This window comes from Heteronotia binoei, chromosome 10, assembly GCF_032191835.1.
Source record: "Heteronotia binoei isolate CCM8104 ecotype False Entrance Well chromosome 10, APGP_CSIRO_Hbin_v1, whole genome shotgun sequence".
NCBI classification, from domain to species: domain Eukaryota; kingdom Metazoa; phylum Chordata; class Lepidosauria; order Squamata; family Gekkonidae; genus Heteronotia; species Heteronotia binoei.
This window is the reverse complement of record NC_083232.1, coordinates 8,292,637-8,311,316: the sequence shown is the minus strand read 5'-3', so window position 1 is coordinate 8,311,316 and position 18,680 is coordinate 8,292,637. Positions and strand designations below refer to the sequence as shown.

The window sequence follows — 18,680 nt, the reverse complement described above, 5'->3', positions numbered from 1 at the left end:
TAGCAGTGCGATTCTTCCTCAATCTCTTTTTGTCCTCAAGACCAGCTATACGTGCGTTCTCAAAGGAAGAGACAGCCTGGTGGATGGTGTGCCTCCATGCTTTGCGATCTGAGGCTAGGTCAGACCACTGGTGATGGTTGATGCAACAGGCACCAAGGGATTTCTTCAGGGAGTATGAGAGACTGTTTTATATGAGAGTGTATGAGAATATATAAATTTGATTCATTTGTTCTTTCTTTGTAGTAATTTGGACAATGGATATCACGGAAACCTTAGGTTTCTTCCCCCGCTCTTTGTCGTGATTCTCTTATTGGTTTCATAATCCCCAGGCCCTCCCACCCCCCCGTTTCAGGGTTTTCAAAAAGTGTGGGGGGGGGGGGTAGAGGAAAATGTCTGCTGGGCACTCCATTATTCCCTATGGAGACCGATTCCCATAGGGTATAATGGAGAATTGATCTGTGGGTATCTGGGGCTCTGGGGGGCTATTTTTTAAAGGTAGAGGCACCAGATTTGCATCATAGCATCCAAAGCCTCTCCTCAAAACATCCACCAAGTTTCAAAAAGATTGGACCAGGGGGCCCAATTCTATGAGCCCTCAAGGAAGGTGCCTTTATCCTTCATAAGAACATAAGAGAAGCCCTGTTGGATCAGGCCAATGGCCCATCCCGTCCAACACTCTGAGTCACATAAGAACATAAAAGAAGCCATGTTGGATCAGACCAATGGCCCATCCATTCCAACACTCTGTGTCACATAAGAACATAAAAGAAGCCATGTTGGATCAGGCCAATGGCCCATCCAGTCCAACACTCTGTGTCGCATAAGAACATAAGAGAAGCCATGTTGGATCAGACCAATGGCCCATCCATTCCAACACTCTGTGTCACATAAGAACATAAAAGAAGCCATGTTGGATCAGGCCAATGGCCCATCCAGTCCAACACTCTGTGTCGCATAAGAACATAAGAGAAGCCATGTTGGATCAGGCCAATGGCCCATCCAGTTCAACACTCTGTGTCATATAAGAACATAAGAGAAGCCATGTTGGATCAGGCCAATGGCCCATCCAGTCCAACACTCTGAGCCACATAAGAGAAGCCATGTTGGATCAGGCCAATGGCCCATCCAGTTCAACACTCTGTGTCATATAAGAACATAAGAGAAGCCATGTTGGATCAGGCCAATGGCCCATCCAGTCCAGCACTCTGAGTCACATAAGAACATAAGAGAAGCCATGTTGGATCAGGCCAATGGCCCATCCCGTCCAACACTCTGTGTCCACACAGTGGCTGATATATGTGTGTGTGTGTGTGTGTATACACACACACACACACATATACACACTGCGGCTAATAGCCACCGATGAACCTCTGCTCCATATTTTTATCCAACCCCCTCTTGAAGCTGGCTATGCTTGTAGCCACCACCACTTCCTGTGGTAGTGAATTCCACATGTTAATCACCCTTTGGGTGAAGAAGGACTTCATTATTTCCAATGGAGAGAAGGCATATGAAAGGTGTGCGGTCCCTTTAAATATGACAGTCAGAACTCCCTTTGGAGTTCAGTTATGCTTGTCACAGCCTTGCTCCTGGCTCCACCCCCAATGTCTCCTGGCTCACCCCAAAGTCTCCTGGCTACGCCACCAAAGTCCAGTTATTTCTTGAATTAGACTTGGCAATCCTAACCGAGGGTCTGATTCAGTAGAACACAGCTTCTTGTCTCCACACGTTGTGCGAAACGGAAACACCAATGCACACCGGTTGCGTTGACATCTTATAGAAAATATTTTTTTATTATTATTTAAATGGGAAAAGGGATATTATTAAACAAGTGAGTTTGTACACGGCTGACCGTACAGCTTTGTAGCAGGGGACGGAGTACTCAGCGGCGTTGGCTTCGCCCGGCCTGTTAGGACACAGAGCGGCAGCCACCATCTTGGAAGCGGGCGTCTGTCTCTCCGCCGCGTCACTCGCCCTTCTGCTTGCCTTCCTTCTCCTCTAGGATGGCCAGTAGCCTCTCTCGCTCCTTGATCAGCTGGACGCCACAGTAAGTGATGAACCAGATAGATAAAGTGCTGAGAGGGAAACCTAAGGACATAGGAACGTAAGAGAAGCCATGTTGGATCGGGCCAACATGTCACACAGCGGCCAAAAAACCAGGTGCCTGAGAGGGAAGGAGAGAAAGACTGATTCCCCTCTAGCCTTACCCCGCTCTCACTCTCCTCTTCGCAGGGGTTTCTGTCAGATTGCGCACAAGCTGCCCCGAAACGATGACTCGCTCCTCCTCTTTCACGCAGCAAGCAAGATCCTCTAAAAACCAGAGGCGAAGCGAGTTGTCGCTTCGGACAGCTTGAGCGAAATCCGACTGGAGCCCCACAGGAGAACGACAGCGGGGTAAGGCAGTGGGGAATTGGTCACAGTCAGCCAGGCCTCAGCGCACAGGAAGAGATTTTTTAATCTGGGTGTGGTCAGATAACACCGGCTAAAGAAGGAGCAGTTCCTGAGAATGAAGCTGGAGTCCCATGGCACCTTGAAGACCAAAGAACTTTTAATTCTGGGTATAAGCTTTCAGGCGCATGCACACATCTTCAGATACACATATTTTTCTAGGGGGCAGGGGATCCCCTGGTTTGGGGGCCCTCCCTCTGCTTCAGGGTCCTCAGAAAGGAGGGGGGAAGAAATGTCTGCGGGGCGCTCCATTATTGCCTACGGAGACCGATTCCCATAGGGTATAATGGAGAATCAATCCGCAGGGGCTGTTGGTGGAGGTAGAGGCACCAATTTGCAGCATAGCATCTGGCGCCTCTCCTCAAAACACTCTCCGCGTTTCAAAAAGATTGGACCAGGGGGTCCAATTCTATGAGCCCCAAAGGAAGGTGCCCCTATCCTTCTGTTAAATACTGGGTTCAGTGGGAAGAATGAGGACTTTCAATCAAGTGATTTCAATTACATAAGCATGAAAACCCCCCAGACCTTGGCTTGGTTATCTACAGTGAAACTCCACCCTGCTCCCGACCCATAGGTTCATTCAAACTGGACCACTAGCCCCCTATAGGTGGCCTAAGGCAGCCTGTCCAACTAGATTGCGGCTGCTGGAGAGCCAGTTTGGTGTAGTGGTGAAGTGTGTGGACTCTTACTGGAAGAACCGGGGTTTGATTCCCCCACTCCTCCACTTGCAGCTGCTGGAATGGCCTTGGGTCAGCCATAGCTCTGGCAGAGGTTGTCCTTGAAAGGGCAGCTGCTGTGAGAGCCCTCTCAGCCCCACCCACCTCACAGGGTGTCTGTTGTGGTGGAGGAAGGGAAAGGAGATTGTGAGCCCCTCTGAGACTCTTCGGAGTGGAGGGCGGGATGTAAATCCAATATCTTCATCTATCTCACAGGGTGTCTGTTGTGGGGGAGGAAGTGAAAGGAGATTGTGAGCCCCTCTGAGACTCTTCGGAGTAGAGGGCGGGATATAAATCCAATATCTTCATCTACCTCACAGGGTGTCTGTTGTGAAGAAGAAGAAGATAGAAGATATTGGATTGATATCCTGTCCTCCACTCCGAAGAGTCTCAGAGCGGCTCACAATCTCCTTTACCTTCCTCCACCACAACAGACCCCCTGTGAGGTGGGTGGGGCTGGAGAGGGCTCTCAGATCAGCTGCCCTTTCAAGGACAACCTCTGCCAGAGCTATGGCTGACCCAAGGCCATGCTAGCAGGTGCAAGTGGAGGAGTGGGGAATCAAACCTGGTTCTCCCAGATAAGAGTCCGCACACTTAACCACTACACCAAACTGGCTCTGTTGTGGGGGAGGAAGGTAAAGGAGATTGTGAGCCGCTCTGAGACTCTTCAGAGTGGAGGGCGGGATATAAATCCAATATCTTCATCTACCTCACAGGGTGTCTGTTGTGGGGAAGGAAGGGAAAGGAGATTGTGAGCCCCTCTGAGACTCTTCGGAGTGGAGGGCGGGATATAAATCCAATATTTTCATCTACCTCACAGGGCGTCTGTTGTGGGGGCGGAAGGTAAAGGAGATTGTGAGCCCCTCTGAGACTCTTTGTCATGGAGGGCGGGATATAAATCCAATATCTTCATCTACCTCACAGGGTGTCTGTTGTGGGGGAGGAAGGTAAAGGAGATTGTGAGCCGCTCTGAGACTCTTCGGAGTGGAGGGCAGGATATAAATCCAATATCTTCATCTACCTCACAGGGTGTCTGTTGTGAAGAAGAAGAAGAAGATAGAAGATATTGGATTTATATCCTGTCCTCCACTCCGAAGAGTCTCAGAGCGGCTCACAATCTCCTTTACCTTCCTCCACCACAACAGACCCCCTGTGAGGTGGGTGGGGCTGGAGAGGGCTCTCAGATCAGCTGCCCTTTCAAGGACAACCTCTGCCAGAGCTATGGCTGACCCAAGGCCATGCTAGCAGGTGCAAGTGGAGGAGTGGGGAATCAAACCTGGTTCTCCCAGATAAGAGTCCGCACACTTAACCACTACACCAAACTGGCTCTGTTGTGGGGGAGGAAGGTAAAGGAGATTGTGAGCCGCTCTGAGACTCTTCAGAGTGGAGGGCAGGATATAAATCCAGTATCTTCATCTACCTCACAGGGTGTCTGTTGTGGGGAGGGAAGGGAAAGGAGATTGTGAGCCCCTCTGAGACTCTTCGGAGTGGAGGACGGGATATAAATCCAATATTTTCATCTACCTCACAGGGCGTCTGTTGTGGGGGAGGAAGGTAAAGGAGATTGTGAGCCCCTCTGAGACTCTTCGGAGTGGGCGGGATATAAATCCAATATCTTCATCTACCTCACAGGGTGTCTTGTGTGGGGGGGGGGGGAGGTAAAGGAGATTGTGAGTCCCTCTGAGACTCTTCGGAGTGGAGTACGGGATATAAATCCAATATCTTCTTCTACCTCACAGGGTGTCTGTTGTGGGGGGGGGGGAGGTAAAGGAGATTGTGAGCCCCTCTGAGACTCTTCGGAGTGTAGGGCAGGATAGAAATCCAGTATCTTCATCTACCTCACAGGGTGTCTGTTGTGTGTGGGGGGGGGGGAAGGTTAAGGCGATTGTGAGCCCCTCTGAGACTCTTCGGAGTGGAGGCGGGATATAAATCCAATATCTTCATCTACCTCACATGGTGTCTGTTGTGGGGGTGGGGGGAGGTAAAGGATATTGTGAGCTGCTCTGAGACTCTTCGGAGTGAAGGCGGGATATAAATCCAATATCTTCTTCTTCTATAATCCTGGTGTTCTCTTGTTTGCAACGTTGAAGCTCACTGTCTCTCTGGGTTCCAAAGCACGGCCATAACACTTTCGTTATTTCCAATAAAGGGAAGGCATTTCAAAGGCATGCCGTTCCTTTAAATGTGATGGCCAGAACTTTATTCACAGTTCAGTTGGGCTTGTCACACCTTTGTTCCCAGCTCCACCCCCAAAGTCCCCAGATATTTCTTGAGTTAGACCTGGAAACCCTAACAGGGTAACGTTGCTGGAGTTTGCAAGTTCAATTCAGTCATGAAAACGTTAACCTGTTTGTTGACGTGTGCTAATTCTTAGTTAGCTTAGAGCCAATGAGCTGTCAGGCATATATTTCCTGCCAGAGAGAAGGCGGCACTATGTGTAATAAGATGGTCTTAAGATCAGCTAATCAGTAGACTGAGGATGCTACAGGTAACTTGTCTTGGTGGGGAGAGTGGGAAACTTACTCTCCTTTGTTCTCACCACACCATCCAATAGACCAGATGTAGCTTAGCTTACAGTTTGGGAGTCGAATCAGGCCCTAGGTGGGCTCCTATCAGGCCCTGCAGCAACTGGTTGTCATCCGCTTCCTTCCCCCTGTATCTTGCTTCCTTCTGCATCACAGCTCGCTTTGGAAAGCTTGCTCATTTGCACAGGAGCTACAGAGCAAAACCTCTGTTTTCTCCATTGGCTGAGGCTCCTCCCTTGGGAGGGGGGGAGGAACAGCTTGCTTTGCCAGGCTCTCTCAGTTGCACAGCAGAGCCACTGAGCCAAGCTTCTCTTCCTTCTATTGGCTGAGCCTCCCCCCCCATTCCCCTGGGGAAGGACAGAAAGAGCCAGATCTTCCTTTGCCCAGTTCCCTGGTTCCTACAGGAGAAATACAAATAAAGCATCTTCAATGAGCGCTAACGTTTTAAGCTTGTTTAAAGTTTTTTGAAAATATATATTCCTGTTTGTTTGTGTTCTTTATAACATTTATATCACTAGGGCTTGTAGAATCTTTCGGGCTCAAGTGCCATGTTCTACTGGAGAAAGTTTTCCTTCCAGACGTTTCGTTCTCGGCTGCGGGAGAACATCCTCAGTGGCATTGCAGCCGGAGCAGGCGCTCTGACCTTCTTGGCTGCTGTGCATTGAGTGGGGCCAGGGCTGCTGGAGAGCTGCTATTTCTAGGCTGGAGGGGGTGTGGTGAAAGGGCAATTGGTTTGTGGATGTGCCCATTGTTTGGTGGGGCTTCCTGGAAGGGTAGTGATAAGGAAACTGGCTGTTGAATGTGACCATTGTTCTGTGTTAATTGCTGGGAGGGTTGGAAGGGGTGTGAAGATAAGGAAGATGGTTGTTGACTGTGCTGATTGTTCTGTGGAATGTGCTGGTTGTTCTGAGACTTTCTGCAATTTATAGTCTGTAGGGTGTTTTGCAGAGCTGGGTACCAAGATTGGTGGATGGAAATGCGTTCTTCCTTTCTGTTAAAATTGTGCTGGTGTTTGTAAATCTCAAATTTATATCTCTGTAAATTTATATCTCTGCTACCTAATCTTAAATAGGTACACGCAAGGCCCGGCCCAACACTGCCCTGCCCGGCCCGACAAGGTCTCATTTCCAGCCCTCATAACAAATGAGTTCGACACTCCTGGCTTAGACAGTTAGGATGTTTGCTGTTTTCACTTCCATGTAACCCTTCCCTAATTTATAGTAAAGTTTCTTTTAGCTAATTACACCTGTGTGCTGTGCCAAAGCTTTTACTCTGCAAAGAAAAAAGCATATACCCAAAATTAAAACTTTGTTGGTCTTAAAGGTACCACTGGCCCCAAATTTTGTTCTGCTGCTTCAGACTGAAATGGCTATCTGAATCAGTTCCTGAGAGAAATCTAGACCACAAGCTTGAAGTGGTACAATGATTATTCCCTCTCACCAGAAACCCCAAAGAGCTACAGATCTGTCTGCCTGGGGCTTGGGAGACTATGGGCCAATGATTTCCTCTTGGGGCCCATCCCAGTCTCATGCCCTACATCACAAGGTTGTTGTGAGGATAAACTGTAGATGGGGAGAATAGTGTTCCCAGGTTTCCCGCTATGGTAAGAAACTAAGGTTGCCAACTTCCAAATGGTAGCTAGAAATCTCCTGGGATCACAATGGATATCCAGACAATAGAGATCAGTTCAGCTGGAGAAAATGGTCACGTTGGAAGGTGGACTCAATGAAAATAGGCCCCACTGAAGTCCCTCCCCCAAACTCTGTTCTCCTCAGGCTCCACCCCCAAAATCTCCAGCCGGCGACTCCCTGAGCAGACTTCCACCTGCATGCCACAGTCATCCCTCTTGCTCAATTGAGCAGTGGGAGGAAAAATGAGGGAGCAACATCATAGCGTTTGCAGTGCTCTGGAAAGGAAAGGTCCCCCGTGCAAGCACCAGTCATTTCTGACTCTGGGGTGACGTTGCTTTCACAACTGTTTTCATGGCAGACTTTTGACGGGGTGGTTTGCCGTTGCCTTCCCCAGTCGTCTACACTTTCCTCCCATCAAGCTGGGGACTCATTTGACCGACCTCGGAAGGATGGAAGGCTGAGTCGACCTTGGGCCGGCTACCTAGGCTTGCCAATCCCCAGGTCCCACCCTTGTTCCTGGCTCCACCCCCAAAGTCCCAGATATTTCTTGAATTAGACTTGGCAACTCTACGGCTGCCTGAATCCAGCTTCCGCCGGAATCGAACTCAGGTCGCGAGCAGAGAGTTCAGACCACAGTCCTGCGGTACTGCTGCTTTACCGCTCTGCGCCACGGGGCTGCAGTGCTCTAGCAATTCTCCTAATCTCTATGTCCTTTACCATAGAGACTGGTAAAATTCCTGGATGATCACCAATGCCCTGACATAATTGCCCCAGGTCTCTGTTCACCCCGAATGCTCCTGTCTCTCAAATGATCCGAGGTGGCGTTTTGAGGAACTTTACCTGCTAGGAGAATTCTCCGAGCAACAACGTCGGCAAAGTCCAAGCTGTTGAGGGCAAGAATGTTGTACAGGACGATGGCCCAAAAATTAGCTGCTCCAAAGAAGCCCCTGATCCTCCTGGACATCGCTTCCGACATCTTGGCCTGCCCAGGAGAGAAGCCAAAGATACGAGCTTGTGAGTGAACAGATTTGTGAGTCAAAAAATTTCAATAGCCCTGGTCTATTCTAAGAACATTAGAAGGGCCCTGCTGTTTCACACCAGTGAGAGTTCATCTAGTCCAGCCTCCTGTCTCACACAGTGGCCGGTCAGTTCCTCTGGAGGGCCAACAACAGGGCAGAGAGGCCGAGGCCTTCCCTTGATATGAATATAAGAAGAGCTCTGCTGGATCAGACCAGTGAAGGTCCATCTAGTCCAGCCTCCTGTCTCACACATTGGCCAACCGGTTCCTCTGGAGGGCCAACAACAGGGCAGAGAGGCCAAGGCCTTCCCTTGATATGAATATAAGAAGAGCTCTGCTGGATCAGACCAGTGAAGGTCCATCTAGTCCAGCCTCCTGTCTCACACATTGGCCAACCGGTTCCTCTGGAGGGCCAACAACAGGGCAGAGAGGCCGAGGCCTTCCCCTGAGAAGAACACCACAAGAGCCCTGCTGGATCAGACCAGTGAAGGTCCATCTAGTCCAGCCTCCTGTCTCACACACTGGCCAACCGGTTCCTCTGGAGGGCCAACAACAGGGCAGAGAGGCCGAGGCCTTCCCTTGATATGAATATAAGAAGAGCTCTGCTGGATCAGACCAGTGAAGGTTCATCTAGTCCAGCCTCCTGTCTCACACAGTGGCCAACCAGTTCCTCTGAAGGGTCAACAACAGGGCAGAGAGGCCGAGGCCTTCCCTTGATATGAATATAAGAAGAGCTCTGCTGGATCAGACCAGTGAAGGTCCATCTAGTCCAGCCTCCTGTCTCACACATTGGCCAACCGGTTCCTCTGGAGGGCCAACAACAGGGCAGAGAGGCCGAGGCCTTCCCTTGATATGAATATAAGAAGAGCTCTGCTGGATCAGACCAGTGAAGGTCCATCTAGTCCAGCCTCCTGTCTCACACAGTGGCCAGTCAGTTCCTCTGGAGGGCCAACAACAGGGCAGAGAGGCCGAGGCCTTCCCTTGATATGAATATAAGAAGAGCTCTGCTGGATCAGACCAGTGAAGGTCCATCTAGTCCAGCCTCCTGTCTCACACATTAGCCAACTGGTTCCTCTGGAGGGCCAACAACAGGGCAGAGAGGCCGAGGCCGAGGCCTTCCCTTGATATGAATATAAGAAGAGCTCTGCTGGATCAGACCAGTGAAGGTTCATCTAGTCCAGCCTCCTGTCTCACACAGTGGCCAACCAGTTCCTCTGAAGGGTCAACAACAGGGCAGAGAGGCCGAGGCCTTCCCTTGATATGAATATAAGAAGAGCTCTGCTGGATCAGACCAGTGAAGGTCCATCTAGTCCAGCCTCCTGTCTCACACATTGGCCAACCGGTTCCTCTGGAGGGCCAACAACAGGGCAGAGAGGCCGAGGCCTTCCCTTGATATGAATATAAGAAGAGCTCTGCTGGATCAGACCAGTGAAGGTCCATCTAGTCCAGCCTCCTGTCTCACACATTAGCCAACTGGTTCCTCTGGAGGGCCAACAACAGGGCAGAGAGTCCGAGGCCGAGGCCTTCCCTTGATATGAATATAAGAAGAGCTCTGCTGGATCAGACCAGTGAAGGTCCATCTAGTCCAGCCTCCTGTCTCACACAGTGGCCAACCAGTTCCTCTGGAGGGCCAACAACAGGGCAGAGAGGCTGAGGCCTTCCCTTGATATGAATATAAGAAGAGCTCTGCTGGATCAGACCAGTGAAGGTCCATCTAGTCCAGCCTCCTGTCTCACACATTGGCCAACCAGTTCCTCTGGAGGGCCAACAACAGGGCAGAGAGGCTGAGGCCTCCCTTGATATGAATATAAGAAGAGCTCTGCTGGATCAGACCAGAAAGGGTCCATCTAGTCCAGCCTCCTGTCTCACACAGTGGCCAACCAGTTCCTCTGAAGGGTCAACAACAGGGCAGAGAGGCTGAGGCCTTCCCTTGATATGAATATAAGAAGAGCTCTGCTGGATCAGACCAGTGAAGGTTCATCTAGTCCAGCATCCAGTCTCACACATTGGCCAGTCAGTTCCTCTGAAGGGCCAACAACAGGGCATAGAAGCTGAGGCCTTCCTCTTATAAAACCATCAGAAGAGCCTTGCTGAATCAGACCAGTGAAGGTCCATCTAGTCCAGCATCCTGTCTCATAAAGTGGTCAACCAGTTCCTCTGGAGGGCCAACAACAAGCCTTAGAAGCTGAGGCCTTCCTCTGATAAAAACATCAGAAGGGCCCTGCTGGATCAGACCAGTGAGGGTCCATCTAGTCCAGCCTCCTGTCTCATACAGTGGCCAACCACTCCTCCACTTGCACCTGCTAGCATGGGTCAGCCATAGCTCTGGCAGAGGTTGTCTTTGAAAGGGCAGCTGCTGTGAGAGCCCTCTCAGCCCCACGCACCTCACAGGGTGTCTGTTGTGGGGGAGGAAGGTAAAGGAGATTGTGAGCTGCTCTGAGACTCTTTGGAGTGGAGGGCAGGATATAAATCCAATATAATCTTCTTCTTCTTCTCTGGAGGGCCAACAACAGGGCATAGAGGCTGAGGCCTTCCCCTGTTAAGAGCATCAGAAAAGCCCTACTGAATCAGACTAGAGGTCCATTCTGTCCAGCCTCCTGTCTCACACAGTGGCCAATCAGTTCCTCTGCAGGGCCAGCAAAAGGGCAGAGAGGCTGAGGCCTTCCCCTGTTAAGAACATCAGAGAAGCCCTGCTGGGTCAGACCAGTAAAGGAAAGGAAAGGTCCCCTGTGCAAGCACCAGTTGTTTCCGACTCCGGGGTGACGTTGCTTTCACACCGTTTTCATGGCAGACTTTTTACAAGGTGGTTTGCCATTGCCTTCTCCAGTCTTTTACACTTTCCCCCCAGCAAGCTGGGTACTCATTTGACCGACCTCGGAAGAATGGAAGGTTGAGTCAACCTTGGGCTGGCTACCTGAACTAGCTTCCGCTGGGATAGAACTCAGGCCGTGAGCAGAGTTCAGATCACAGTACTGCAGTACTGCTGCTTTACCACTCTGCGCCACGGGGTCGCTTCAGACCAGTGAGGGTCCATCTAGTCCAGCCTTCTGTCTCACTTATTAGCCAGCCAGTTCCTCTGGAGGGCCAACCACAGGGCAGAGAGGCCGAGGCCTTCCCCTGAGAAGAACATCAGGAGAGCCCTGCTGGATCAGACCAGTGAGGGTCCATCTAGTCCAGCCTCCTGTCTCACACAGTGGCCAACCAGTTCCTCTGGAGGGCCAACAACAGGGCAGAGAGACTGAGGCCTTCCCCTGAGAAGAACATCAGAAGAGCCCTGCTGGATCAGACCAGTGAGGGTCCATCTAGTCCAGCCTTCTGTCTCACTCAGTGGCCAGCCAGTTCCTCTGGAGGGCCAACAACATGGTGCAGAACTTGACGAAGGGAGCTTTGAGTCTCAAAAGCTCATATCCTGAAAATGTAGTTGGTCTCTAAGGTGCTAGTAGATCCAAATCTAGCTGTTGTACTGCAGACCAACACTCTGAAGGGCCAACAACAGGGCATAGAAGCTGAGGCCTTCCCGTGATATGAATATAAGAAGAGCTCTGCTGGATCAGACCAGTGAAGGTCCATCTAGTCCAGCCTCCTGTCTCACACAGTGGCCAACCAGTTCATCTGGAGGGCCAACAACAGGGCAGAGAGGCTGAGGCCTTCCCTTGATATGAATATAAGAAGAGCTCTGCTGGATCAGACCAGTGAAGGTTCATCTAGTCCAGCCTCCTGTCTCACACATTGGCCAACCGGTTCCTCTGGAGAGCCAACAACAGGGCAGAGAGGCCGAGGCCTTCCCTTGATATGAATATAAGAAGAGCTCTGCTGGATCAGACCAGTGAGGCTCCATCTAGTCCAGCATCCTGTCTCATAAAGTGGTCAACCAGTTCCTCTGGAGGGCCAACAACAAGCCTTGGAAGCTGAGGCCTTCCTTTGATAAAAACATCAGAAGGGCCCTGCTGGATCAGACCAGGGAGGGTCCATCTAGTCCAGCCTCCTGTCTCACACAGTGGCCAACTAGTTCTTCTGGAGGCCCAACAACAGGACAGAGAGGCAGAGACTTTCCCCTGAGAAGAACATCAGAAGAGCCCTGCTGGATCAGACCAGTGAGGCTCCATCTAGTCCAGCATCCTCTCACACAGTGGCCAAGCAAGCAGTTTCTCTGGATGGCCAGCATCAGGGCAGAGAGGCTGAGGTTTTCCTCTGAGAAGAACACCAGAAGAACCCTGCAGGATCAGACCAGTGAGGGTCCATCTAGTCCAGCATCCTGTCTCACACAGTGGCCAACCAGTTTCTCTGGAGGGCCAACAACAAGCCTCAATCACGCAGGAGATTGAGATTGGAACTGTGGCACCTATGACTGCTATTCTTCCACTAGGGAAGGGGCATCTCCAACCCCAGACCCAATCCCCCTGTCGCTGATCACCTGGGTGGCGGGGGGACTTACCGAACACGAGAAAGGCCTTCTCCAATGTCTCAGTATCGTTGCCAGTGACTCAGTGATGTCACTTCCAGCGCACACTGGAAGTGACATCATTACGTTGCCTGCCACACTGTGGCATTTTGGTAAAAACACTATGGCAAAACATGGCATCTACCACAGAGTTTTGACCCAAACGCCAGAATGTCCATGAGTTGTCCCGCAAAGTGATGGCATCACTTCTAGCTTGCACCAGAAACAATACTGCCAGGTTGCCGGCAGTGACGCTGAAATTCCCGCATTGCTGGTAAGTCTCCTCTGCCCCCCAACTAGTGGCAAGTGCGGAGAGGGGGGGTTAATCCTTTGTTCCGAGAGAGATTGTGTGAGCCGCCATCACCACGCCTCAGATTCCGCAGGAGCTCACAGGAGCGCACCTCCTGAACCTTTCTGAGGGTCCCCCTCTTCCTCCCCACCTACCTGCCTTGCCCGTTGAATAGGAGGTGCAGCTGCATAACAATCCCTGGATTAGGAGAGGAGGCAGCCAGCCAGGCACCTGGAGCTTTGCCACACCCCCAGCAGCCCTCATCAACCCCTGGAGAAGCCCACATCATCCTTTCTCCACTCCTTATGTGATTTGGGGCAGCAGGTGGCTTGCTGGCCTTTTGACTGGGAGGCCCAGGAGAGCCCCAGGTGAGCGAGGCCTGCTTGGGCTGGCTGGATCTCTAGCCAACCCAAGCAGGCTTCACTTTCCTGGGGCTTTGCTTTCTTTTGTTGGGTTGCTTTTGGCTGGGAGGGGGCAGCATATGCTAATGAGTTATGCTAATGAGCTCCACCACCTATTTTTCTACAAAACGACCCCTGACCATCACCATCACCCGAGGAAGGCTCTCTTTCCTTGGCGGTTTTGCAACAGAGGCTAGATGACCATCTGACAGCAATGAGGATCCTGTGAATTTAGGGGGAGGTGTTTGTGAGTTTCCTGCCTTGTGCAGGGGGTTGGACTAGATGACCCTGGGGGGTCCTTTCCAACTCAGGAGGTGGTGGGTTCTCCTTCCTTGGAGATTCTGAAACAGAGGCTAGATGGCCATCTGACAGCAGTGAGGATCCTGTGAATTTAGGGGGAGGTGTTTGTGAGTTTCCTGCATTGTGCAGGGGGTTGGACTAGATGACCTTGGAGGTCACTTCTAACTCAGGAGGTGGTGGGCTCTCCTTCCTTGGAGATTCTGAAACAGAGGCTAGATGGCCATCTGACAGCAGTGAGGATCCTGTGAATTTAGGGGGAGGGGTTTGTGAGTTTCCTGCGTTGTGCAGGGGGTTGGACTAGATGACCCTGGAGGTCCCTTGCAACTCAGGAGGTGGTGGACTCTCCTTCCTTGGAGGTTTTTCAACAGAGGCTAGATGGCCATCTGACAGCAATGAGGATCCTGTGAATTTAGGGGGAGGTGTTTGTGAGTTTCCTGCATAGTACAGGGGGTTGGACTAGATGACCCTGGGGGGTCCTTTCCAACTCAGGAGGTGGTGGGTTCTCCTTCCTTGGAGATTCTGAAACAGAGGCTAGATGGCCATCTGACAGCAGTGAGGATCCTGTGAATTTAGGGGGAGGTGTTTGTGAGTTTCCTGCCTTGTGCAGGGGGTTGGACTAGATGACCTTGGAGGTCCCTTCTAACTCAGGAGGTGGTGGGCTCTCCTTCCTTGGAGATTCTGAAACAGAGGCTAGATGGCCATCTGACAGCAGTGAGGAACCTGTGAATTTAGGGGGAGGGGTTTGTGAGTTTCCTGCGTTGTGCAGGGGGTTGGACTAGATGACCCTGGAGGTCCCTTGCAACTCAGGAGGTGGTGGACTCTCCTTCCTTGGAGGTTTTTCAACAGAGGCTAGATGGCCATCTGACAGCAATGAGGATCCTGTGAATTTAGGGGGAGGTGTTTGTGAGTTTCCTGCCTTGTGCAGGGGGTTGGACTAGATGACCTTGGAGGTCCCTTCCAACTCAGGAGGTGGTGGGCTCTCCTTCATTGGAGATTCTGAAACAGAGGCTAGATGGCCATCTGACAGCAGTGAGGATCCTGTGAATTTAGGGGGAGGTGTTTGTGAGTTTCCTGCATAGTACAGGGGGTTGGACTAGATGACCCTGAAGGGTCCCTTCCAACTCAGGAGGTGGTGGGCTCTCCTTCCTTGGAGGTTTTTCAACAGAGGCTAGATGACTATCTGACAGCAATGAGGATCCTGTGAATTTAGGGGGAGGTGTTTGTGAGTTTCCTGCATAGTGCAGGGGTTGGACTAGATGACCCTGAAGGGTCCCTTCCAACTCAGGAGGTGGTGGGCTCTCCTTCCTTGGAGATTATGAAAACAGAGGCTAGATGACCATCTGACAGCAATGAGGATCCTGTGAATTTAGGGGGAGGTGTTTGTGAGTTTCCTGCATAGTACAGGGGGTTGGACTAGATGACCTTGGAGATCCCTTCTAACTCAGGAGGTGGTGGGCTCTCCTTCCTTGGAGATTCTGAAACAGAGGCTAGATGGCCATCTGACAGCAGTGAGGATCCTGTGAATTTAGGGGGAGGTGTTTGTGAGTTTCCTGCATTGTGCAGGGGGTTGGACTAGATGACCTTGGAGGTCCCTTCTAACTCAGGAGGTGGTGGGCTCTCCTTCCTTGGAGATTCTGAAACAGAGGCCAGATGGCCATCTGACAGCAGTGAGGAACCTGTGAATTTAGGGGGAGGGGTTTGTGAGTTTCCTGCGTTGTGCAGGGGGTTGGACTAGATGACCCTGGAGGTCCCTTGCAACTCAGGAGGTGGTGGACTCTCCTTCCTTGGAGGTTTTTCAACAGAGGCTAGATGGCCATCTGACAGCAATGAGGATCCTGTGAATTTAGGGGGAGGTGTTTGTGAGTTTCCTGCCTTGTGCAGGGGGTTGGACGAGATGACCTTGGAGGTCCCTTCCAACTCAGGAGGTGGTGGGCTCTCCTTCATTGGAGATTCTGAAACAGAGGCTAGATGGCCATCTGACAGCAGTGAGGATCCTGTGAATTTAGGGGGAGGTGTTTGTGAGTTTCCTGCATAGTACAGGGGGTTGGACTAGATGACCCTGAAGGGTCCCTTCCAACTCAGGAGGTGGTGGGCTCTCCTTCCTTGGAGGTTTTTCAACAGAGGCTAGATGACTATCTGACAGCAATGAGGATCCTGTGAATTTAGGGGGAGGTGTTTGTGAGTTTCCTGCATAGTGCAGGGGTTGGACTAGATGACCCTGAAGGGTCCCTTCCAACTCAGGAGGTGGTGGGCTCTCCTTCCTTGGAGATTATGAAAACAGAGGCTAGATGACCATCTGACAGCAATGAGGATCCTGTGAATTTAGGGGGAGGTGTTTGTGAGTTTCCTGCATAGTACAGGGGGTTGGACTAGATGACCTTGGAGATCCCTTCTAACTCAGGAGGTGGTGGGCTCTCCTTCCTTGGAGATTCTGAAACAGAGGCTAGATGGCCATCTGACAGCAGTGAGGATCCTGTGAATTTAGGGGGAGGTGTTTGTGAGTTTCCTGCATTGTGCAGGGGGTTGGACTAGATGACCTTGGAGGTCACTTCTAACTCAGGAGGTGGTGGGCTCTCCTTCCTTGGAGATTCTGAAACAGAGGCTAGATGGCCATCTGACAGCAGTGAGGATCCTGTGAATTTAGGGGGAGGGGTTTGTGAGTTTCCTGCCTTGTGCAGGGGGTTGGACTAGATGACCCTGAAGGGTCCCTTCCAACTCAGGAGGTGGTGGGCTCTCCTTCCTTGGAGGTTTTTCAACAGAGGCTAGATGACTATCTGACAGCAATGAGGATCCTGTGAATTTAGGGGGAGGTGTTTGTGAGTTTCCTGCATAGTGCAGGGGGTTGGACTAGATGACCCTGAAGGGTCCCTTCCAACTCAGGAGGTGGTGGGCTCTCCTTCCTTGGAGATTCTGAAACAGAGGCTAGATGACCATCTGACAGCAATGAGGATCCTGTGAATTTAGGGGGAGGTGTTTGTGAGTTTCCTGCATAGTGCAGGGGGTTGGACTAGATGACCCTGAGGGGTCCCTTCCACTCAGGAGGTGGTGGGCTCTCCTTCCTTGGAGGTTTTTCAACAGAGGCTAGATGACTATCTGACAGCAATGAGGATCCTGTGAATTTAGGGGGAGGTGTTTGTGAGTTTCCTGCCTTGTGCAGAGGGTTGGACTAGATGACCCTAGAAGTCCCTTCTAACTCAGGAGGTGGTGGGCTCTCCTTCCTTGGAGATTTTGAAACTGAGGCTAGATGGCCACCTGACAGCAATGAGGATCCTGTGAATTTAGGAGGAGGTGTTTGTGAGTTTCCCGCATTGTGCAGGGGGTTGGACTAGATGACCTTGAAGGTCCCTTCCAACTCTGTGATTCTATGATTCAGTGAGATGCATGACTGGAGGGAACCACTGCCAAAGCCTGGCGCATCCCGCACCCTGTCTGTCATGGGTTCACATCTCACCTCCATCCCACCAAACGGCTCCAGCTGAAAGAACTTCTGTACCCAGAGCTCGAAATTGAGGCCGAAGCAGTTGCAGACGGACCAAATGTAAACAATCTCACAGGGTCCCAGCCAAAGGGTGGTGATGGCAAAGGTGGAAATCGTGGCTAGGAGCTCCTTCAAGATGTTGTCGTGGTTCTCACCAATGTTATCATAGACATATCTGGGAGGAAAGAAAACAAAATAAAAGCAGAGAAGCTGAGAGCTATAATTCTATATAATTATGCAAGAAGGAAGGAAGGAAGGAAGGAAGGAAGGAAGGAAGGAAGGAAGGAAGGAAGGAAGGAAGGAAGGGAGGGAGGGAGGGAGGGAGGGAGGGAGGAAGGAAGGAAGGAAGGAAGGAAGGAAGGAAGGAAGGAAGGAAGGAGGGAAGGAGGGAAGGAGGGAAGGAAGGAAGGAAGGAAGGAAGGAAGGAAGGAAGGAAGGAAGGAAGGAAGGAGGGAAGGAGGGAAGGAAGGAAGGAAGGAAGGAAGGAAGGAAGGAAGGAAGGAAGGAAGGAAGGAAGGAAGGAAGGAAGGAAGGAAGGAAGGATTAATTTTGGGTAAAGCATGCGGATATCTTCCTACAGATGTAAAAAAAATATATTGGAGTCCCAAAACTACAGTGGTTTACAATAACGGAGTCACTCAAGTGTCCAGTGGGAAAGCATTTTTTTTAAAGCAGCCATTACTAACGTCAGACCTCTCTAGGAATTGCTGGGAACTCAGTGGCTTTTACCATAGAGTTTCTGGCAATTCCTAGATATGCATGATGTCACTTCTAGGTCCCCCTCCCCCTCGGAAGCAATGTCATGCCATCACTAATAGCAACCTTCCCCACATCCCTATCCCATCTGTTCTCCCACTAGCTTAGCCTGACAATCCTATTCAAAACTGTTCAGGCTTCTTGTTTCCCTTCTCACAAGCAGTGGTTTGTTCCAAGAACTGGACATTTCACAGAGACCCCAATAAAAGGGAAGTGACAGGGAGGGGCAGCCTTACTTGCATAGCCAGTCGTTAATTCCTCTGTCGAAGTGCCTGAAAGATTTAAAAAAAAGAACATTTTTTTTTTAAATCATAGATTTTCATCATTAGTTGGTCTTGGATCCTGATTCCATCCCTGGTGTTTACACAGAAGCCTGGTATACAAGTTACAGGGAGTTGACTAACAAAGGACTATTTTTTTTTTATTAGCAGGAGCTCCTTTGCATATTTGGCTACACCCCCCGATGTAGCCAATCCTCCTGGAGCTTACAAGAGTTGGTTCGGTGTAGTGGTAAAGTGAGCGGACTCTTATCTGGGAGAACCGGGTTTGATTCCCCACTCCTCCACTTGCAGCTGCTGGAATGACCTTGGGTCAGCCATAGTGGTTAAGTGAGCGGACTCTTATCTGGGAGAACTGGGTTTGATTCCCCACTCCTCCACTTGCAGCTGCTGGAATGA

General features: G+C 50.9%; 1 protein-coding gene across 1 annotated transcript in view; it reads right to left on the bottom strand.

The window, feature by feature from the left end:
• Window positions 1–1,772: 1,772 nt before the first annotated feature.
• Window positions 1,773–18,680, bottom strand: part of HHATL (hedgehog acyltransferase like) — a 27,841-nt gene continuing 10,933 nt past the window's right edge. Inside the window, exons 4-7 of the mRNA XM_060247941.1 lie at window positions 18,240–18,275; window positions 17,221–17,422; window positions 8,161–8,302; window positions 1,773–2,088 (exon numbers count right to left, since the gene is read on the bottom strand). Coding sequence (XP_060103924.1) covers window positions 1,967–2,088; window positions 8,161–8,302; window positions 17,221–17,422; window positions 18,240–18,275 — 502 coding nt within the window. The 3' untranslated portion in view covers window positions 1,773–1,966. The remainder of the gene's footprint in view (window positions 2,089–8,160; window positions 8,303–17,220; window positions 17,423–18,239; window positions 18,276–18,680) is intronic.